The sequence below is a fragment of the Nanorana parkeri genome, unplaced genomic scaffold, assembly GCF_000935625.1.
Source record: "Nanorana parkeri isolate BGI_ZX_2015 unplaced genomic scaffold, ASM93562v1 scaffold821, whole genome shotgun sequence".
Lineage (NCBI taxonomy): Eukaryota > Metazoa > Chordata > Amphibia > Anura > Dicroglossidae > Nanorana > Nanorana parkeri.
The window spans coordinates 674,712-694,725 of record NW_017307089.1 but is presented as its reverse complement, the minus strand read 5'-3'; the positions used below and the strand labels follow the sequence as shown (position 1 = coordinate 694,725).

The window sequence follows — 20,014 nt, the reverse complement described above, 5'->3', positions numbered from 1 at the left end:
TATGGCCATTCCTTCGGGTGCTAGCAGTTAATGGGCATTTGAGGGGAGGGGTGGGTTGTGTGTATGTGCTGTCAGTGACTCTGCATGGCATCCCGCCCAGTTTATTGAGCTCATTAAGATCTCTTAGCAACCTAGAATGCTGTGGCCACCTACCCCCCACACCTGCTGCCCCTAATGAGATGCCATCTGAGGCAACCGCCGCATGATGCCTCATTATAGGGACGGTCAGATCTGTGTCCACAATAAGATTTTCCTTTACCTCCTCTGTGGTCACTGGTACACAAAGTGAGCAGTACCAATGGGAACACAGCTATAAAATTATTTTATTATTTGATACTGTAAAGATCAGTATATCATTTCATGTGTGGCCATCAGGACAGGATGTGAAAGGAAATCTTCCCAACAGGCAACACATACTGCAATGAAAAAGGGGGTTAAATCCCTTCTCTATTCTATCCCCCTTAGACCTGGTATACACATTGCAGATCTTTTACCAGTTTCAACAGAATATTGAGAAATACTCATGCCTGCAGTGGTTGGTAAAGCAATGAATTCAACCTTCTTCCTTTAGAAAGCTATTTTGCAGATGGCGAGCAACTTTATGACTTCTGAACACGCAATTTTTGGAACTGATTTTTATATCTGCTGCATTGTTTGGAAAAAGTGCATAGCGTAAAGCCTGTACTAATATTCAAACATTATATATCATCAGAGATACAAAAAGCATTTTTATTTTTACTTCATTGAAGTTAGAAATAGTCTTTAACTTTATTATGAACTATTTGAATGTTTGAGGGTATTGTGCACATTTACCATGTATTAACATGACTTGTATGGGGCGATAAAAGCTTAGATCATGCTGTTTTAAAGGTCCATGTACATTACCCATAACTGATAGACACCAAATGTGAAATGACTTGACCCCAAGTTTAAAGTAGACCTCTGCTGTTAACAAAAATCTTTTACCAGTCTTGTCAGGGTGTATAAAGAAACAGCATAGAATACAAAGAATATAGAAAGAGTGAGTTTCTTTACTTTCTGAGGAAAATGTTTCTGCAGGACAACTCCAGGGCTGGCCTTGTAAACCCAGCCATGACATACATTAGCCTAAGTTAATATAGATTATATTCCTCACTCTCCTACTCTTACCACGCTAGTGACATTTTGAAATAAATACTTTCCATTCTCATTTTATACCTTATTTTACACATAGCGATAACATCACTATGGGGTCTATTCACGAAGCTGCCGAAGGATCTAGCCGTAGCTTCGGCCGATCCTTCGGCTAGCTTCGGCCCCAGGACCACTTAGATTCAGTAGAACCAAAGGGGTGCTGTACGGGCTATTCACTATACCCCGTACAGCTCCCGAACCTGGCCGAGCGGCTCAATCGAGCCGAACGCATATGCATCGGCTCGGCTGAGCCACGCTGAAAGCTGAAGCTGGCCGAGCGGCCGGCCATTGGCCGGCCGACAGCCTGCTTCTGACAGCTGGGCAGAGCCAGCCGTGATCTTACGGCTGGCTCCGGCTACTTGCAGAGAGATCAGCGTCCCTGGTTACCTGCTAACCAGGGACACTGATCGCCAAACAGCAAACTCTCCCTGGCGCCCCGGGAGTCTCCTGGCCGCAAAGGAGAGAAACACTGCTGTGTCTTTTTTTTTCTTTTTTCTGACACGGAGAATTCTGAGGGACCGAGCAGAACAGCCGAGCCGAATGCCGCTCAGCGGCATTCGGCTATTCACTCACTGCTGTTTGGCATCTATAAGAATAGGCCGAACAGCAGTGAGTAGTCTGCCGGAGGTTCGATTCAGATGTTGGATCGGCTGAGCATGTTCGGCCGACCCGAAGCCATGTGAAACAAGCCGATGTACGGCTGATTTCAGCCGATGTACGCCTGAAATCAGCCGAACCAGCCTGAAGTGAATAGCCGAACAGTCTTCGGCTCACTTCACTTGGGGTCGGTTGTTCGTCTATTCACTAAGCTGCCCTCGGCAGCTTAGTGAATAGACCCGTAAGTCTCAGTGCTTTTTTAGGCAATACAGGCAGATCATGGCTGGTGGGAGGGGCCAGCAGGGTGCTGACCTGAAAACATCACAGCACCCTGCCTCAGTAGAAGTATGAAGAAACATTACCACTCGAAGCCCACAAATCCCCTTCCTGTGGGTGGCAACCAACAAGAGTCTAGCCACATTCCACAACTGAGCAGAAGTGCTCGATTACAGTCTGCATTGGGTGAAATGCATTCAAGAGGGACAGTCCTAGGCTGAGCTGCAGTATGTCATGTCTGTGTATAAAAAAGCTGCATGATTCTGAACATCGTCCTTGTGCGACTTCCTGTTTTTTACTCTACCTCAGTAGTGCAATTTTCATGCAGTTTGGGTGTGGTGTAATAAAGCAAAAACATAAGTACAGGACATTAGGGCTGCAACAACTAATCAACATAATCGATTATAGTCGATTATTGAAAAAGTTGTCAACTTTTTCAATCATCGATTAATCGGATTCCTATTGGTTGGCCCTGTTCACGGCTCCACACACGCTGCGTGCCACACCACCTTCCCACCTCACGCTCGCCGCTGCCAGATCCGCCCATCCGCATCCACACGCCGCACCTCCTCCCCGTCTCACGCTCACCGCCCGCCCAAATCCACGATTGGCACACGGACGCAGAGAAAAGAAGTAGGAGGAGCAGGTGTGGGCGGATGACAGCCGCCGATAGACAGGCCTGATCTCAGAAGCAAGTTGCTGGAAGACTGCTCAGGTAAGCCTGCACTTCCCTCCCCACACATGGTGCTCTATAATGTATTGCTGGGATTTGTATTCCTCTATAGCTGATGGTACATTGTGCTGTATATTATACAGAGGACTACAAATCCCAGCAATACATTACACACTGTATGTATAATGTATTGTTGGGATTTGTTGTATTCCTATATAGCTGGTGGTATTCTGCATTGCACTGTATAGAGGACTACAAATCCCAGCAATAATGCATTATACAGCGCAATGTGGAATACCACCAGCTATAATGTACTATTGCTGGGATTTGTTGTACTCCTCTGTAGCTGGTGGTATTCTGCATTGTGCTGTATAATGTATTACTGGGATTTGTAGTCCTCTATAGACTGTGCCATTCTGCATTCATTGCTGTATAATTTTACACTTTTCATTTCACTATATTGCACATCACACTTTTTTTTTTCTTTTTTACTTCCACCGCTCCAAGCTTGCTCCTGTGATGGACTGCAATCTCAATACAACTAGTAGTCCCATCACTGAAGCCATTTAAAAAAAATTTATTTTATTTTTTATCCGACTAACCGATTCATCGAACTTAATAATCGGCTAAAATAATCGTTAGCTGCAGCTCTACAGGAGATATTGAGGCTGCAATTTCTGACCTTATAAAAATGGAAATTGCTTAGCGGTCTTAATGATCCTCCAGTGTCAATAATTTATGAATCACTGACCAGCAAAATGTATGCAGATCAGGAGTTCTGAAATCACTTGCTGCATGCTTGTTCCAGGTCAGTGACTTAAAGAACAACTCCAGGCATGTAAAAGCTTAACTTTACACAGTACTGCAAAGGTTAAGTGCTCATTTGCATATACTCACCCAATCCTTGGTCTTGCTTGGCTGCTAGGCCAGTCCCTGGAGCCTCTGCTCTCCCGGGGGCCCCAGTTGCCCAAGGATTTGTGACGTCATCACGTCCATTGACTTGCATTTGTCGTGAGGATGTTGAGAAATATTCCACAGCCAGAGTGGGAGAGGCAAAGGGGTGAGCGGTCACTGCCACGTGGCAGAGGATCAAGTGATTATTTCTTTTTTATTTTAGACCCTAGGCCAAAATGAGCCCTTAACCCTCGCAGGGCAGTGTCACAAATTAACAGTTGCACTGGGGCTACCCCTACACTGCAAGGCAGTGTTAATTTCGTAGACTAAAAGGTTTTGTCATCGTTTTTGGCAGCTGTGTGACGAAAACTAAAGGAAAACCAAATAAAAACTAAGTTAATAGGACCAAAACTGTGATGAAAATACATTGCAGTTTCGTCAACAAACAAAAACGCAATGAAAATGGAGAGACTATTACATTTACCTATTTGGACTTCCTGTTACCTCAGAGCTCTGCCAGTCCCCTGACTATATCGGCAGCTGGATTGGCTGAGACACCGGCTCGAATGGTCTCCCTACTGCCTGGATCAATGCCCTGCAAACCGCAAAGAATACTCCTCCATTGGTTACTAAAGACTTATCACAACGGCTAAATCTGTGCATGTTCAAACCTTAAAGGAGAACTATGGGGTCAGGGCTTTTCCCCATAGGGTAACGGGAGGACACAAACTAGAGTCCTCCCGTCACCCCAGGCTCAGTATACCGCGAGCTACAGCTTGCGGTATACTGAGACGTGCTCCCTGAGCGCCCGGGAGAGGTTTTTTTTACGGCAGCAGAGCCGCCGGACAATAGGAAACTATTGGGCAGAGCTAGCTGTCACTGCTAGCTCCGCACAATCTTTTTCTATTTATTTTTTTATTCTTTTTTAACTATTTTTCTGTTTTGCTCGGTCCCTCTGAGGGACCGAGCAGAACAGCCGAGCCGAATGCCGCTCAGCGGCATTCGGCTATTCACTCACTGCTGTTTGGCATCTATAAGAATAGGCCGAACAGCAGTGAGTAGTCTGCCGGAGGTTCGATTCAGATGTTGGATCGGCTGAGCATGTTCGGCCGACCCGAAGCCATGTGAAACAAGCCGATGTACGGCTGATTTCAGCCGATGTACGCCTGAAATCAGCCGAACCAGCCTGAAGTGAATAGCCGAACAGTCTTCGGCTCACTTCACTTGGGGTCGGTTGTTCGTCTATTCACTAAGCTGCCCTCGGCAGCTTAGTGAATAGACCCGTAAGTCTCAGTGCTTTTTTAGGCAATACAGGCAGATCATGGCTGGTGGGAGGGGCCAGCAGGGTGCTGACCTGAAAACATCACAGCACCCTGCCTCAGTAGAAGTATGAAGAAACATTACCACTCGAAGCCCACAAATCCCCTTCCTGTGGGTGGCAACCAACAAGAGTCTAGCCACATTCCACAACTGAGCAGAAGTGCTCGATTACAGTCTGCATTGGGTGAAATGCATTCAAGAGGGACAGTCCTAGGCTGAGCTGCAGTATGTCATGTCTGTGTATAAAAAAGCTGCATGATTCTGAACATCGTCCTTGTGCGACTTCCTGTTTTTTACTCTACCTCAGTAGTGCAATTTTCATGCAGTTTGGGTGTGGTGTAATAAAGCAAAAACATAAGTACAGGACATTAGGGCTGCAACAACTAATCAACATAATCGATTATAGTCGATTATTGAAAAAGTTGTCAACTTTTTCAATCATCGATTAATCGGATTCCTATTGGTTGGCCCTGTTCACGGCTCCACACACGCTGCGTGCCACACCACCTTCCCACCTCACGCTCGCCGCTGCCAGATCCGCCCATCCGCATCCACACGCCGCACCTCCTCCCCGTCTCACGCTCACCGCCCGCCCAAATCCACGATTGGCACACGGACGCAGAGAAAAGAAGTAGGAGGAGCAGGTGTGGGCGGATGACAGCCGCCGATAGACAGGCCTGATCTCAGAAGCAAGTTGCTGGAAGACTGCTCAGGTAAGCCTGCACTTCCCTCCCCACACATGGTGCTCTATAATGTATTGCTGGGATTTGTATTCCTCTATAGCTGATGGTACATTGTGCTGTATATTATACAGAGGACTACAAATCCCAGCAATACATTACACACTGTATGTATAATGTATTGTTGGGATTTGTTGTATTCCTATATAGCTGGTGGTATTCTGCATTGCACTGTATAGAGGACTACAAATCCCAGCAATAATGCATTATACAGCGCAATGTGGAATACCACCAGCTATAATGTACTATTGCTGGGATTTGTTGTACTCCTCTGTAGCTGGTGGTATTCTGCATTGTGCTGTATAATGTATTACTGGGATTTGTAGTCCTCTATAGACTGTGCCATTCTGCATTCATTGCTGTATAATTTTACACTTTTCATTTCACTATATTGCACATCACACTTTTTTTTTTCTTTTTTACTTCCACCGCTCCAAGCTTGCTCCTGTGATGGACTGCAATCTCAATACAACTAGTAGTCCCATCACTGAAGCCATTTAAAAAAAATTTATTTTATTTTTTATCCGACTAACCGATTCATCGAACTTAATAATCGGCTAAAATAATCGTTAGCTGCAGCTCTACAGGAGATATTGAGGCTGCAATTTCTGACCTTATAAAAATGGAAATTGCTTAGCGGTCTTAATGATCCTCCAGTGTCAATAATTTATGAATCACTGACCAGCAAAATGTATGCAGATCAGGAGTTCTGAAATCACTTGCTGCATGCTTGTTCCAGGTCAGTGACTTAAAGAACAACTCCAGGCATGTAAAAGCTTAACTTTACACAGTACTGCAAAGGTTAAGTGCTCATTTGCATATACTCACCCAATCCTTGGTCTTGCTTGGCTGCTAGGCCAGTCCCTGGAGCCTCTGCTCTCCCGGGGGCCCCAGTTGCCCAAGGATTTGTGACGTCATCACGTCCATTGACTTGCATTTGTCGTGAGGATGTTGAGAAATATTCCACAGCCAGAGTGGGAGAGGCAAAGGGGTGAGCGGTCACTGCCACGTGGCAGAGGATCAAGTGATTATTTCTTTTTTATTTTAGACCCTAGGCCAAAATGAGCCCTTAACCCTCGCAGGGCAGTGTCACAAATTAACAGTTGCACTGGGGCTACCCCTACACTGCAAGGCAGTGTTAATTTCGTAGACTAAAAGGTTTTGTCATCGTTTTTGGCAGCTGTGTGACGAAAACTAAAGGAAAACCAAATAAAAACTAAGTTAATAGGACCAAAACTGTGATGAAAATACATTGCAGTTTCGTCAACAAACAAAAACGCAATGAAAATGGAGAGACTATTACATTTACCTATTTGGACTTCCTGTTACCTCAGAGCTCTGCCAGTCCCCTGACTATATCGGCAGCTGGATTGGCTGAGACACCGGCTCGAATGGTCTCCCTACTGCCTGGATCAATGCCCTGCAAACCGCAAAGAATACTCCTCCATTGGTTACTAAAGACTTATCACAACGGCTAAATCTGTGCATGTTCAAACCTTAAAGGAGAACTATGGGGTCAGGGCTTTTCCCCATAGGGTAACGGGAGGACACAAACTAGAGTCCTCCCGTCACCCCAGGCTCAGTATACCGCGAGCTACAGCTTGCGGTATACTGAGACGCCTCAGCCGGAGCGGATCCCGATGTCGAGATCCGCCCAGCTGCGTGAGTGACAGCTGGCTCTGCCTATCTAGAGGCAGAGCCAGCTGTACCCGCCCCCTCCCGTTCCGCCAGTCAGCGCTGGCGGATCGGAGCAGGGAGAGGGGAATCCAGCCCCTCCCCCGTCACGGCAGAGAGTCGTGACAGGATCGAGAGGTGAGCGAACCCGGTATGTGTTCACTCAACTCCCGATCTACTGAGCCGACCTGTGACAGTCTCATTGTCACAGGTCGGCTAGAACTATGAGGTGAGTGAAAAGCACCTACCTCATAGTTCTCCTTTAATACCATAAGTAATAACAGGTTCATAGACGTTTACTCCAGGAATATATCATGGGGGGGATTTATCAAAACTGGACCGATCAAAATCTGGAGCAGCTGTGCATGGCAACCAATCAGCTTCTCTCTTCAGGTTGTTCAGTCAAGATTTGAAAATGAAAGAGAAGCTGAGTGGTTGCCATGCACAGCTGCTCCAGATTTTGTCTGCTCCAGTTTTGATAAATTCCACTCAATGAGTTTGGAAATTTTCTGGAATTGCTTAAATAATGCATTACAATAAACCCATTTGATTTTAGTCGACGAAATCTAGTGGAGATTTAGTCAACAAAAGAAGACTAAAACTAAAACAATTCAGATGACTAAAATACGGCTAAAACTAAATGCATTTTAGTCAAAAGACTCAAGCTAAGGCTAAATTGAAATTTGCCATCAAAATTACCACTGCTGCAAGGGTTAATGTTTTACATGGCCAGAGTTGTTCTTTAAAATATTATATACAGAAAGCCAGGCACCAAGCATTTTCAAAAAGATCTTAGCAATTTCTTGTGCTCCAGGCTTCTTTTAAAATGCTTGTACAGCAGGTGTAACAGGGCCCCAACAGTAAAATGTTATCCCGTTATACCAATATTCCTGGCACATGCTCCTTGAAATCCTGAGTAGATTCCTCTGATGGATTGTGCAGATATTCAGAATACTAAATGCTTTTGCGTGTGTTTCTTGTAGAAGACTGAAGTAAGTAGAAAGACATATAGTGAACTCGAGCATTTACTTCACTGTCTGTGTATGATTTCTTAGCTGCAATCAGACCATCTAAGGAGACATAAAAGTCAGTGGCTGTAAATATAAACCCAGTCACTGGAAAAATGCCCTGTATCCCTATTCTTAACACGCAGATTGCTGTAGCTGCTGTAAGCTCTGTTTGGTCTAGGTGTTAGTGCTTCCAAACAAATCCAAAGAAAAGCACTAGACTTCTGAGTTGAACTGTGCTGTACTAAAAGGTCTGAAAGGTTTTACCTCAACCACTACATGTTATACTATAAATGAAAGTGACACTAAACTCAGGAGTGAAATCTTAAAAATACATTCAAATACCCAACTATTAACAAATATGCATCTTATTTTTGCATCACTCGGCTGTAGATCATCAAATCATCTCTGTATTGGTGCTGACACTGTCCTTCCTACTGGGGGGTGGCTACTTTTGTTCCCCATGGCCCCTGTGCATGTTATAAACCGCTCCAAATTCACTACCATGATGGACTACAATTTCAATACAAATTAGTAAACTAAACATGAGATTGTAGTCCATCAGTAAACTTGGAGCGGTGGCTATTTTACAACACACACAGGGACCATGGGGAACAAAAGTAGCCACCCCCCAGTAGGAAGGACAGTGTCAGCACCAATACAGAGATGATTTGAGGATCTACAGCTGAGTGATACACAAATAAGGTCCAGTATTGTTAATAGTTAGGGTACTTGAATGCGTTTTTAAGATTTAAACTATCTAAATAACGAGGCATACAGCAAGCTCAGGGGATCAAAACGGCTCAAAATAAAGTTATTAATTTAATCAAGAGTAAATATTTGGCTGCCGCTCCTTGTCTAAGGCTTCTATAACTCCAAACATGACAATATAGCAACAAAGCCCTCTTATTAGCGGAGATACCTCAGACAAAGAGCCAACACATTCAAAATGAAAAAAACATCACATCTACTTGTATAGATGTATTAAGACATACTTCCACAATAATCTATTCTCTATATTGCAATATCCCATCCAGATAAATAGTAAAAAAAATGTAACTACAGAATCCTGGTAATTGTATGGCAGGTACAATGCTAGTTTACTATTGGCTATTGCAAATTGAAATAGCCAATAGTAATGTCCCAATGCTTTTCAACGGGAAAAATCCGCTTCCAAGCGGTGTACGGTGTACGGAGCTCTAGCGGTCGGACCGTGCCGAGGAGCCACGATCAACGGCATCCTCTTGTAGCCCACAGGCTCCTCTATCCAACGACCTACCACCGCGGAGCAGCACGCTTTCCCGCGGAGCCGAGAAAAGCCCACAGGCCGATTTCATGCTACAGCTCCCATATTTCACAGGCACGTTCTCGCGGTCCTTCACTACCCCTGTTCAGCCCCCGGGGACCAATGGCCGCTGAGCGGTGGACCCCCAAAGTCGGCCTACTCGCTCCCATTCACAGGACCGCACGATGAGCCGACCGGCCGCAGGACGAGCTGGCCAAGAACACTTATGTCGAGCCTGAGACATCCCCATCCCTCACCCACTCTATGCAAATTGGCATTTCACCTTGCAGGACGAGCTGGCCGGGGAAGCAGAGAGGGGACCCGACTTTGACCCACTGCTGCTCCCCGGGTAAAGGGGATAGGGACACGCAATAGGAAAGACCTGGGGCTACCTCTGTGCCAAGTTTCAGCCCCCGGGGACCAATGGCCGCTGAGCGGCGGACCCCCAAAGTCGGCTAACCGCTCCCATTCACTTCCCTTTTTTTTTTTATTTATATTCTGACATCGATCGTGTCAGAATAAAGAAAAAAAAGGACACAGCAGTGCTACTCTCCTTGGCGGCCGGGAGCAGGAGACTCCCGGGACGTCAGGGAAAGATTTCGGTTCTAGTCAGTAGAACCGAAGGGGTCCTGGGGCCGAAGCTAGCCAAAGGATCGGCCGAAGCTACGGCCAGATCCTTCGGCAGCTTCGTGAATAGACCCCTTTGTTGTAATATTGAGTAAAAGCCAATGAGTGACTAAAGCCAGTTCATAGTTAACAGCTTGTATCAAGATGTATCAGGAGAAAGACTTTTATATGTATCCCCATCATGTAATAAATATGAATTTATCCCTTTTGTAGCTTTTTTTCTTTCTCCTGGAGATGGTTAAATAATACTTAAAATATTAATGTAACACAACTCAAACTCCTTAACGCCATATATAGGCAGAGGTCTTGCTGGAAACATTGCTGAAATAAGACGGTCCTGCATAGTCATACAGTACATCAGATGAGTGTCCATTTTCTCCCAGCCAATATAGTTCTATACCACACACTGCAGCTGTACCTGGTATCTCTGGAGCCCGTGTGTTTAAGACCAAGCCTAAGCTTGACTAAGATCTGATATAAAAAGGCTTGCTGCTATGTTTGCAGGAACTGGTACCAACTTGACAAGTGATCCCATCTTTTTACATTCCACTATTGACATTGCAATGTATCCATCACAAATATCCAAGTATAAACATCATCATGTTTCTATGGAAAATCTGGAGTTTGTTGCACAAGCTGTGACTCCCCAGCGCTATTAACCATTTGAAGCTAACATCAACAACTGTGAACGTGCTTACCTGACATGTGAGTAAAAGACGATTGCAGTATCATTTACTCCTTTTCACTCCTACCATATGCATGCAAGTGGTGGTTGAGATATAAAGGCACTGGGTATATGCGCCTCATATAGTTTAACCCACTGCGTGACAGTGCAGTGTGTGGTATAGAACTATATTGACTGGGAGAAAAATGGACACTCATCTGATGTACTGTGACTGTGCAGGAACGCTGAATCACTGCAATGTTTCCAGCAAGAACTCTGCATATATGGAGTTAAGCAGTTCGAGTTTTGTTACACGAAGAGTTTGAGTATTATATAACCATCTCCAGGAGAAAGAAAAAACATACAAAGGGGATAAATTAATATTTATTACATGATGGAGATACAAATGAAAGTCTTTCTCCTGATACATCTTGATACAAGCTTTTATCTTTGAACTGGCTTTAGTCACACGTGGACTCATTGGCTTTTGCTCAATATTACAACAAAGAGTTTTCAGCAAGGTTGCAATTACCGGGATCGTGTAGTTAAATCTTTTTAACTATTTATTTGGATGGGTTGTTGCAATATAGAGAATAGATTATTGTAGATGTATGTCTTAATACACCTATACAAGTAGACGTGATGTTTTTTTCATTATGAATGTGTTGGCTTTTTGTCCGAGGTATCTCCGCTATTAAGAGAGCTTTGTTGCTATATTTTTAGGATTAAACTCCTGAGTTTAGTGTCACTTTAATGAATTAAGGTTTTTAGATATGAAAAGTATTGGATATTAAGATTCATACTTAACTACACAAGGCTTGCTTAAAACATAACTAAACTGCGTCAATATTAATACTAAAGACACGTTTGCTCTACCAGTATGCAATTGATTTAAGATCCTGCACTTTTCCAAGATTAAGGTAGATGTCTGTTTTGGAAGCTTAAAATGTATCTAAACCCAAAACCACCCTCCGAAGGAGCCACTGGATGAACAGGTCTTCCATAGCCTGTCTAGGGATTTTAGCAACCTGGCTGCCCCAATTGCACTTACGTCCCTTCTGTGGCAACCGATATAGCGAGATCCAGACTGTAGATATGATGCGGAAGAAATATTATTGTAGAACTTCAGGGAGAGAGGTTTCGGTCTTTGAACATTCAAGATAGTGTAGACTCATTTAAGTGGAAGAACAAAATAACAGCTGCCTCAACAGACTGGGAACTTTAAGCATATCTGTGCATGGGGCAATCTGTGTTAAGAGCACCTGGCTGAGCAGTACTTGAAACAGAAGTCACCAGTCATCTTCAGCCTTGGTGGCCGTAGTTGCCACTGGGCCCCCAGACTCAGGCCTTAGTGCAAGCACATGGCTAGTCCCTAGGCTTCAGGCCTAGTCAAATCAGTCAGTAGCAGCCTCCCCCAGGCAGACACCAGGGGAGAAAAACAGTCTCACATGGTCCACCCTAAATATTTATGTATTTTCCCAGCATGCATCACTGGCCATGCACCTCCTAGTGATTGGCCAGGAAGACATAAACATTCTTAACAATTAGGGTTGCACAGATACCAGTTCAGATACCAATGCTGATATTTGGCATTTTCATGAGAACTAACAGGGTTGCAGCAGTTGTGGGCTATGTCTGGGCCCTGGTGCTCTCTCCACTGTCTTAAAATCATTAGTCTGTATTGTTTTAGAAAAAAACCTGTCACATGATAATAGACAAAAAGTATCAGTAAGTGGTATCTGTGAGCACAAGTATTGGTACTTGTACTTGGTGTGGAAAAAATGGTATTGGTGCATCCCTAGTACTGTACATATACCCAGTAGCACCAGCAACAGACTGATTACAATTTGACAATAATAAAATGTACTAAGCTCTCCTGCTTACAGGGTGCAACAGTAATATTGTGTTACTTACCAGTCTTTAGATGATGTGGCTGTCTTAGTATTTTTTCAGGCTAAGAACATTTTCAGAAACTACAGAAAATATCTGTTGATCTTGCCAGAAATGCAATGTCCTTTTCACCTCCTATGAGCTATAAGAAAGCACAAACAATCTTAGCTTTCTTGTGTAAATTACTAATCCAATCAGCACCTATGTAATAGAGATGAACAAAGGCAGGAATGTTTGAAGTCTAGTCTTGGTGACAACCGTGGCTCCCTCCAAAGATATGTAGAGGAAGTAGCCCAGCATGTGTGTTATTTGCAGGCTTACCAGGTAAAAATACAGTGCGAAAACTGAAAAAATGAAAACTACTGCATCCACAACATTTAAGGACTGGTAAGCTGCAATATATTACATTCTTGTTTTGGGGTAAGGTAAGCTGCAGTGGGAAACAAAGCTTAATGTATTGGCTTAAATGTCTAGGGAGAGACAGTACAGGATAGCCAAAAACAGCATAAAAAATTATCTCTATTTGGTAGTATAATCTAATATCTTATGCCTATGCCACAGGCTAATGTAAACCTGTATGTATCTTTGACCTGTGCTGCAGCCTAGGTTTAGACCTCTCTCATGGGGCAGATAGATAGACGAATATCTGAACCAAACTCTTCCTCAGCTATAGTTTCTTCCCCCAGGCAAAGGCCTGGGTGGCAAATACTTTACCTCTCTTCAGGCCAGGACTGGGCCCTGCTGGGCACACATCCTCAGCAAGCAGAGCCGTAGAGGCAAGGACTTACATCCTCTTCAGGCAAAGTCTGGGACACAAACATCATTCTAGGTCTAGGAGCTCTCTTCAAATATGTATCACCGGCCCATTTCACTGGCATCAACCATTCAGTCATTGGCCAGGGCAGAATAAATATTTTTAACTCAAAACATTGTATATTCTTACTCTTTCAAATGGAGAATGCTCCCCAGAAGCAGGCAGAAGCAAACAATGTTCTTTGACTTAGGTGAAAACTAATGATCCTATTTAATATAAACAAAGCTCAGGCGGGCCACAGCCTAGCTGTAAACACTACATTTAAACTAGGGACTCTCCAGCCTAAGGCAGGGTCCCTACAAGCTATAAAGAGAAACTTGTACTCTAAGGTCAACAAGGCAGTTAAATAACTAGATAACATTACGACAAATGGAGTTTTGTTTAAACATATTTAAAGAATTTCTGTTTCCATGAATGCAGGAATTTTGTACAGTGTCATATGTGGAAATTAATTTGACCTTTGTTGTACTTAGCTCTACAGGTTAAGGAGAAGGTGAGAGAAGAGCCTGCTTATAGCCCACAAGCAGTAAATGTAAAGGCCCTCCTGCAGAAATCAGAAGGTAAGCTGGTGATTCAAATGCATATTTTACACAGGATGGTAGCAAAAAAGATGCACCAGGCCAGCTATATATATCTGCTTACTCTGTCATTTATTTATTGAAACATTGCAAAGAATAGTGAGTTACGTATGCACAGCTTAAAATCACCCTGTCAAGGATAGTTTTGCGCCACTAGCATACCTGTTAAAAAAAGGAGCAGTATACTTACCTTCCTGACGGCCCATGTCTTAAAACGCTGTTGCTTTGCTGATCCCTGGCCACTACAAACTTTGACCAGTCAGAAGAGTTATATCCCTGTTTCCCCCACTGCCAGCAGCAGTTCCTCAAACCAATTTATATGTCCTGTAGTAATGTAAAAGTCTACAGCGGCAGTGATATATGAGCTGCAGCAGGGAAGCAGGTATTGCACACACGTGGAAGTGTAGAATACTTACAGAATCCAAGGAGCAGTGAAACTGCTGCTTTCAAAACCCCGGCTACCAGAAAGGTAAGTATATTTCCTATTTTTAGCAGGTAGGTTTTGCTGAAAACTGATCTGTGTTTGGCTAATATGGTTACAGCATACTAAAGAACTGTGCAGGTCTAGTTATAGGAACACACAATAGTACCAACTGTTCAATGCTATATGATTAACCACACCAACAACCTGCTTTTACCACTGCCATATAACACAATGTTGCTGGGGTAAAAGATTTTAGAAACAATGACAGAGACTGCTCATGTCACAGACTGCCAGATCTGCCCATCAGTTTACGGCAGGATGGCAGCACACAAGGAACCTTCTCCAAATATATCTTCATTTTATACTGTACAGTCTATAAAGGCAACACCCGCTTACATGTTTTAGCCCTACTGGGATTTAGTCATAGCTAAGGCCCAGTAGGATTGAAAAATGTAAGAGGGTGTTGCTTTTATTACCTTTGCAGTATGAAATGAAGATACATTTGGAGGAGATTCCTTGTGTGCTGCCATCCTGCTGTAAACCAATGGGCATCCTTGGAAAGTGGATTGTGGCTTTGCACCATGGTGGTTACTCACAGAAAAAAAGTCAGGTCGCACATCGCAAGCTTCACTGAAAAATATATTGTAGCACACAGGTACACATCGTCCTGCCGTGGATCCTTTTCACTCTGACATGTTACACCCAATAATGGCCTTTGTGTGCAACAGGATTTTTTTTCTGAGCAACTGCTACTGCTGAAGCAAAATGGGCTTGGCCGGTGTGCACCCAACGTTCTCTTTAGAGCCGCTGTGAAGAAGCAGTGATATTGGGTTATGAAATTTATTTGCACCGTGGTGGTTAAGTGCAGAGTGTAATAGGATGCTAGAGCAGTGTACTCCAAGACTGTGCCAGATCTGCCCATGTTTAAGAGAAACCATCAAGATGATACCATAAAAAAAGAGACTGCCCCATACTTAAAGTGACATTAAACCCTCAGATTTTTTAATACAAACCAATACTGTAATGTGTGCCTTACTGTAATCCATGGTTGTTTGCCTTCTCTTTGCTGCTCTTCCTTTTAAATCCTCATGTCTTCTCTTGCTTGGGGAGAACGTCCCTTTGCAGCTCAGGGCCTCTTCCTGTAGTGCTGGCTCAGGTTGCAAACGTACACACAGACACCATGTAGCCATTCCAGAGACAAGGCAGTCTGCTGCAAAACAGAAGTTCTGCAGAGCATGAGAACAGATACAGATTTAAAAGGAAGAGCAGCAAAGAGAAGGGAAACAACCATGGATTACAGTAAGGCACACATTACAGTATTGTTTTATGTTAAAAAATTTGAGGGTTTAATGTCACTTTAAGATTACCAGAGGCTATGCCATGAAGAGAAACTGTGGTATATATACAGACTGACAGATCAAGGGACAGACAGAAGATGGGTAAGAGTGTGTGTAAATATGAATTATTCTCTTGCCCCTATTATCAAGATTGGTGGATTATAGAGTCATTTCTAAGTACTGGCAGCTGACTTTCCTTGTGCATAGTGCATGTACCATATAAAACACAGTCAGTGCAGCTGAGGAAAGTATAGGGCAGGATTTTGAAAAAGGCAGGGGGGGACAGAGAGAACATAGAGGGATGTGACATTTAAATATGCACAGAAGGTTACCTCTGCCCACATCATTACTCTCCTTCATCTGAAGCACTACTATTCTTTTCTCTTCCTTTTGGCTTGCATAGATCTGGCTTCTCTTTAATCATGCTGAGCCCAACTTGTGAAACCCTATACTTAGGAAAGAAATACAGTTCAATACTGTATTTGTTCCTAAGTAGCATTAATGTAATTAATTTTAATTTACATTGTAAATAGGATTTTCTTTGGTTTTTCCACATATACAGAAATGTATGTTGACTGCAGCTTTGACCGTGGAGCTTGTGACTGGAAACAGGAAACTGAAGATGATTTTGACTGGAAGCAAACAGAACGAAGCCAGGGTAATTTCATGTTTCATCTGACAAAGATTTTATACTACTTAGAAACCTTTCAGGTTGAGAAGTGAATACATTATTTATAACAATCCACAATGGACGCTTTTGTATTCTCTCTTTATTAACTGAAAGTTGCAGTGCTTCAAATCAGCAGTAAGGGCATTTACAATTAGACCATGCATGTAATATCCTTTTTGGAATTACAAGAGACACATACAAAGGATCAGCAGAAAGGAACATAGACACATACTGTATATTACTAGTCTGTAATTAGCCCTGGATTCCTTTTCAGTATTCCTGACCATCCTTTTCCCTACTCCTTTTTTCTTAGCGCTTTGTAAGCCCCTACCTCACTATTTTTGCATCTGAGGAGCACTTCTTCCACATTACTGTATATATCAAGTGAATAGCATAGAAAACACAACAATTGCCCATATCAATGTAAACTGTAGTAGAGATTAGGGATGCACCAACACTGAAACTAAATTCGGTATCAGTGCCGATACCAAGTATTTGGGCGAGTACTCATACTCGCCCAAATACTCTCTCAGTGTCCATATCTCTCTCATATCTCTCAGTGTCCAAAAGAAGAAGGCAGTAAGTAGAGACACAACACATCTTTGCCAGTCTCTACGCAGCACCCAATAATATTGTTAGAGAAAAAATTGCTGGCTATACATAGAGGAATCAAATGTGTTTTTGTTTTGTAGATTTGCTCTGCGCATGCACAAAATGATATAAAATAAAAGAAACATTTTCTATTTCATACCAGGTACAGGATTTTATATGTCAGTTCCGGCAAATGTAGGTCTCAGGAAAGAGATTGGACGGCTCAGCTTTCCATTACCAAGCTTGAAGGCAGATAACAATTTTTGTTTGGCATTCACCTACCAAATGACTGGAGAAAGATTTGGCAAACTGCGTGTGTTTGTGAATGAGGGCAACAATCCAGCATGGGAAGAACACAAAAGTAGGGATGAAAGATGGAGGATAGCAAAAATTGAAATACCCATGGCCCACAACAGAACTACTCAAACTGTAAGTTTTCCAAAAGGTTTTCTTATTCTATCTATTTCCATTGTACAAAATGAATTACTATTGTATGGCCTCAAGATATACCATTTATGGGGGCCAGAGAGGCAATCAGCACTTTAAAGATACGCTGTCAGTTTAATCAATGTACTGCAAGCTTTCGCAATGCAAGGAGTAAGGTGGGAGCATATAACCTCTGACACTGTTACTGGATTGTAGTTCCTAGTAAAAATTTTCCTTTCACTAGTTTGGGTATTTAAAGTAAACACATCCTCTTACTCAGCCAAGTGAACTTTCACCACAATTTGTGTTAAGATTTTCCCTGCACAGCTAACGTCCTTCCAATAACTAATCAAAAGTAAATTAACCTCACTGTCTTCATTTTCCCAGGCCTAAAAAAATTATAATAAAACAATACTAAATATATTGCTATATTTAAAGTGCAATTGAAGCCAAAACTGTTAGATGGGAAATGTTTCAATGGGGTCGATAGTTCTGGTGATCCTGCTGACCACAAGGGATTTCATTTTTTATTTTAGGTATTTCCTCTCACTTCCTGTTGTGGTTATTGGGCAGGAAGTGAAGGGAAGTCTCCCCAATGGGACACAGGTGGCATAGTGTTAATGTTAGATGGCTTTTGTTTCCTGTTCAATGGCTCACTAACCCAACTACAGCAGATTCATAACCCTCCTGCTGTTTTCTGCTTTCAGATTACATTTGAAGCTGAACGTGGAAAAGGAAAAGCTGGAGAGATATCGCTGGACAATGTCTTCCTTGTCACTAGTCCATGCCCTGAAGATTGAACCTGATGTTATTTTATATAACTGTACTGTATGCCAACGTGCCTCATTTTTATTATAACAAAAGAAACAGTATTTTTTTTTCTGAGATGTGACACTATGGACCATAGTCACAGTACCATCTTGTTTACAGATAATGGGAGCCGACAGAACACATGTAGGGGAGAGAGTGAATGTGTGTTCTGGAGTTCATGTGTTATATCCAAATATCGACAATGATGAAATGGTGCTGATAGCTTTGTTTTATGTAGAATAATCTTTTATAAAACTATTTAGTAGGACAGTTGAAGCAATGTGCCGCTAATTAGTGGCAGCCTTTTTAGCAAATAATTTACTTGCATTATTGTTATTGAAAAGTATTATATAAGACTAAGTATGCACTATGAAAAAAACAAACATACTTGATGAAACAAACCAAATATTGTAGACACACAATGGCAAAATATTAATTCTATATTATTGTTCAAAAATATTTTCAGTGTAAATCTAAATTCTCTGTCTGCTTGGGGCTCATCTGTGCAGTGACACAATAAGGCCCTCACCATCTGCAAATCCATTGTAAGCAAAAGCACAGCAACCATACCAGTTTTGCTTACAGAGCTTGGTGTACTGAAGTCCTAATGTCCAGACATAGTGATTTTCCTCGAACAATAACACATTTGCACACAGGGTGTGAAATCTGTATCTGCAGTTTCAAAGCGTACTAAGATTTAGATGTGAGTGATGGGACCTTTTCTTTAAATCACATTGAGAAGTTAGTAGAAAACAAGAGGCTTTCATATAAATTGTAAATAGACTTTGAGGGGCTGTGCTCCTCGGCTCCATCTAGTGGTGGGAATGTGCAGAAGTTTTATAAATCAGCCCCTATGCTTTCCGTTACCCAACGTATGGCTCACAGAGTTGGTTACAGAAATGTCAAATCAGTATGTAACTCAAAGCAGACATTTTATTTCCAATTAAAGAGAAAGTTTAGTGCATCTTCAGTGAGCACATGTAGCAGTTATTATTGTAGTGTTTAGCTTGAAGTCATTTTGATATAACTAACATTTTTAAATGCTTGTTCTTCCCCACTTTTGTTATGTATTAAATACAGCGATTTGTAGATTACTGAATAGAAAGAGCACTTGGTTGCTCGGTGCAAGTCAAAGCAAAGCTATACTGTTATCTTATATAGGATACATAGGTTAATTCTGAGTGAACAGTACCCTGAAAAAATAGAACTTTTAGTTTGACACCCTCTTGAGAAGAAGCAGTGCACATGTGACATTGCCCAGGGACTGCTGTTCCTGAAGGTCCAGATGAGTGTGAGTCTTCTCCATCTCTCATTCCCCCACCAGTCATCAGTTCACCAACAATCAGTTTATTAAGATCACCAGTCATCAGGTGGGAAGATCTGACATGAGAAAGAAAAGCCCTTCTCTTTTATCAAGATAGTCATTGTCACAAGGAGACACAGCGTGGAAGAAGGCATGGTAAGCCGGTCCTGGGAAAAAGACTTGTGAGAAGGAGCAGTAAAGCACAGCCATTGCTTAGCATTGCAAAGTGGAATGCAGAGCT

General features: G+C 42.6%; 1 protein-coding gene and 1 long non-coding RNA gene across 2 annotated transcripts in view; one reads left to right on the top strand and one right to left on the bottom strand.

The window, feature by feature from the left end:
• The window catches only part of LOC108794194, a 23,873-nt gene extending 9,691 nt beyond the window's left edge, over positions 1 to 14,182 (bottom strand). Inside the window, exons 1-2 of the long non-coding RNA XR_001941695.1 lie at positions 14,104 to 14,182; positions 1,644 to 1,651 (exon numbers count right to left, since the gene is read on the bottom strand). This is a non-coding gene — a long non-coding RNA (uncharacterized LOC108794194). The remainder of the gene's footprint in view (positions 1 to 1,643; positions 1,652 to 14,103) is intronic.
• The window catches only part of EGFL6 (EGF like domain multiple 6), a 79,176-nt gene extending 60,679 nt beyond the window's left edge, over positions 1 to 18,497 (top strand). The window contains exons 9-12 of the mRNA XM_018565195.1: positions 14,108 to 14,194; positions 16,536 to 16,631; positions 17,398 to 17,663; positions 18,368 to 18,497. Of these exons, the coding sequence (XP_018420697.1) occupies positions 14,108 to 14,194; positions 16,536 to 16,631; positions 17,398 to 17,663; positions 18,368 to 18,460 (542 nt within the window). The 3' untranslated portion in view covers positions 18,461 to 18,497. The remainder of the gene's footprint in view (positions 1 to 14,107; positions 14,195 to 16,535; positions 16,632 to 17,397; positions 17,664 to 18,367) is intronic.
• The last annotated feature ends 1,517 nt before the right edge of the window (positions 18,498 to 20,014 follow it).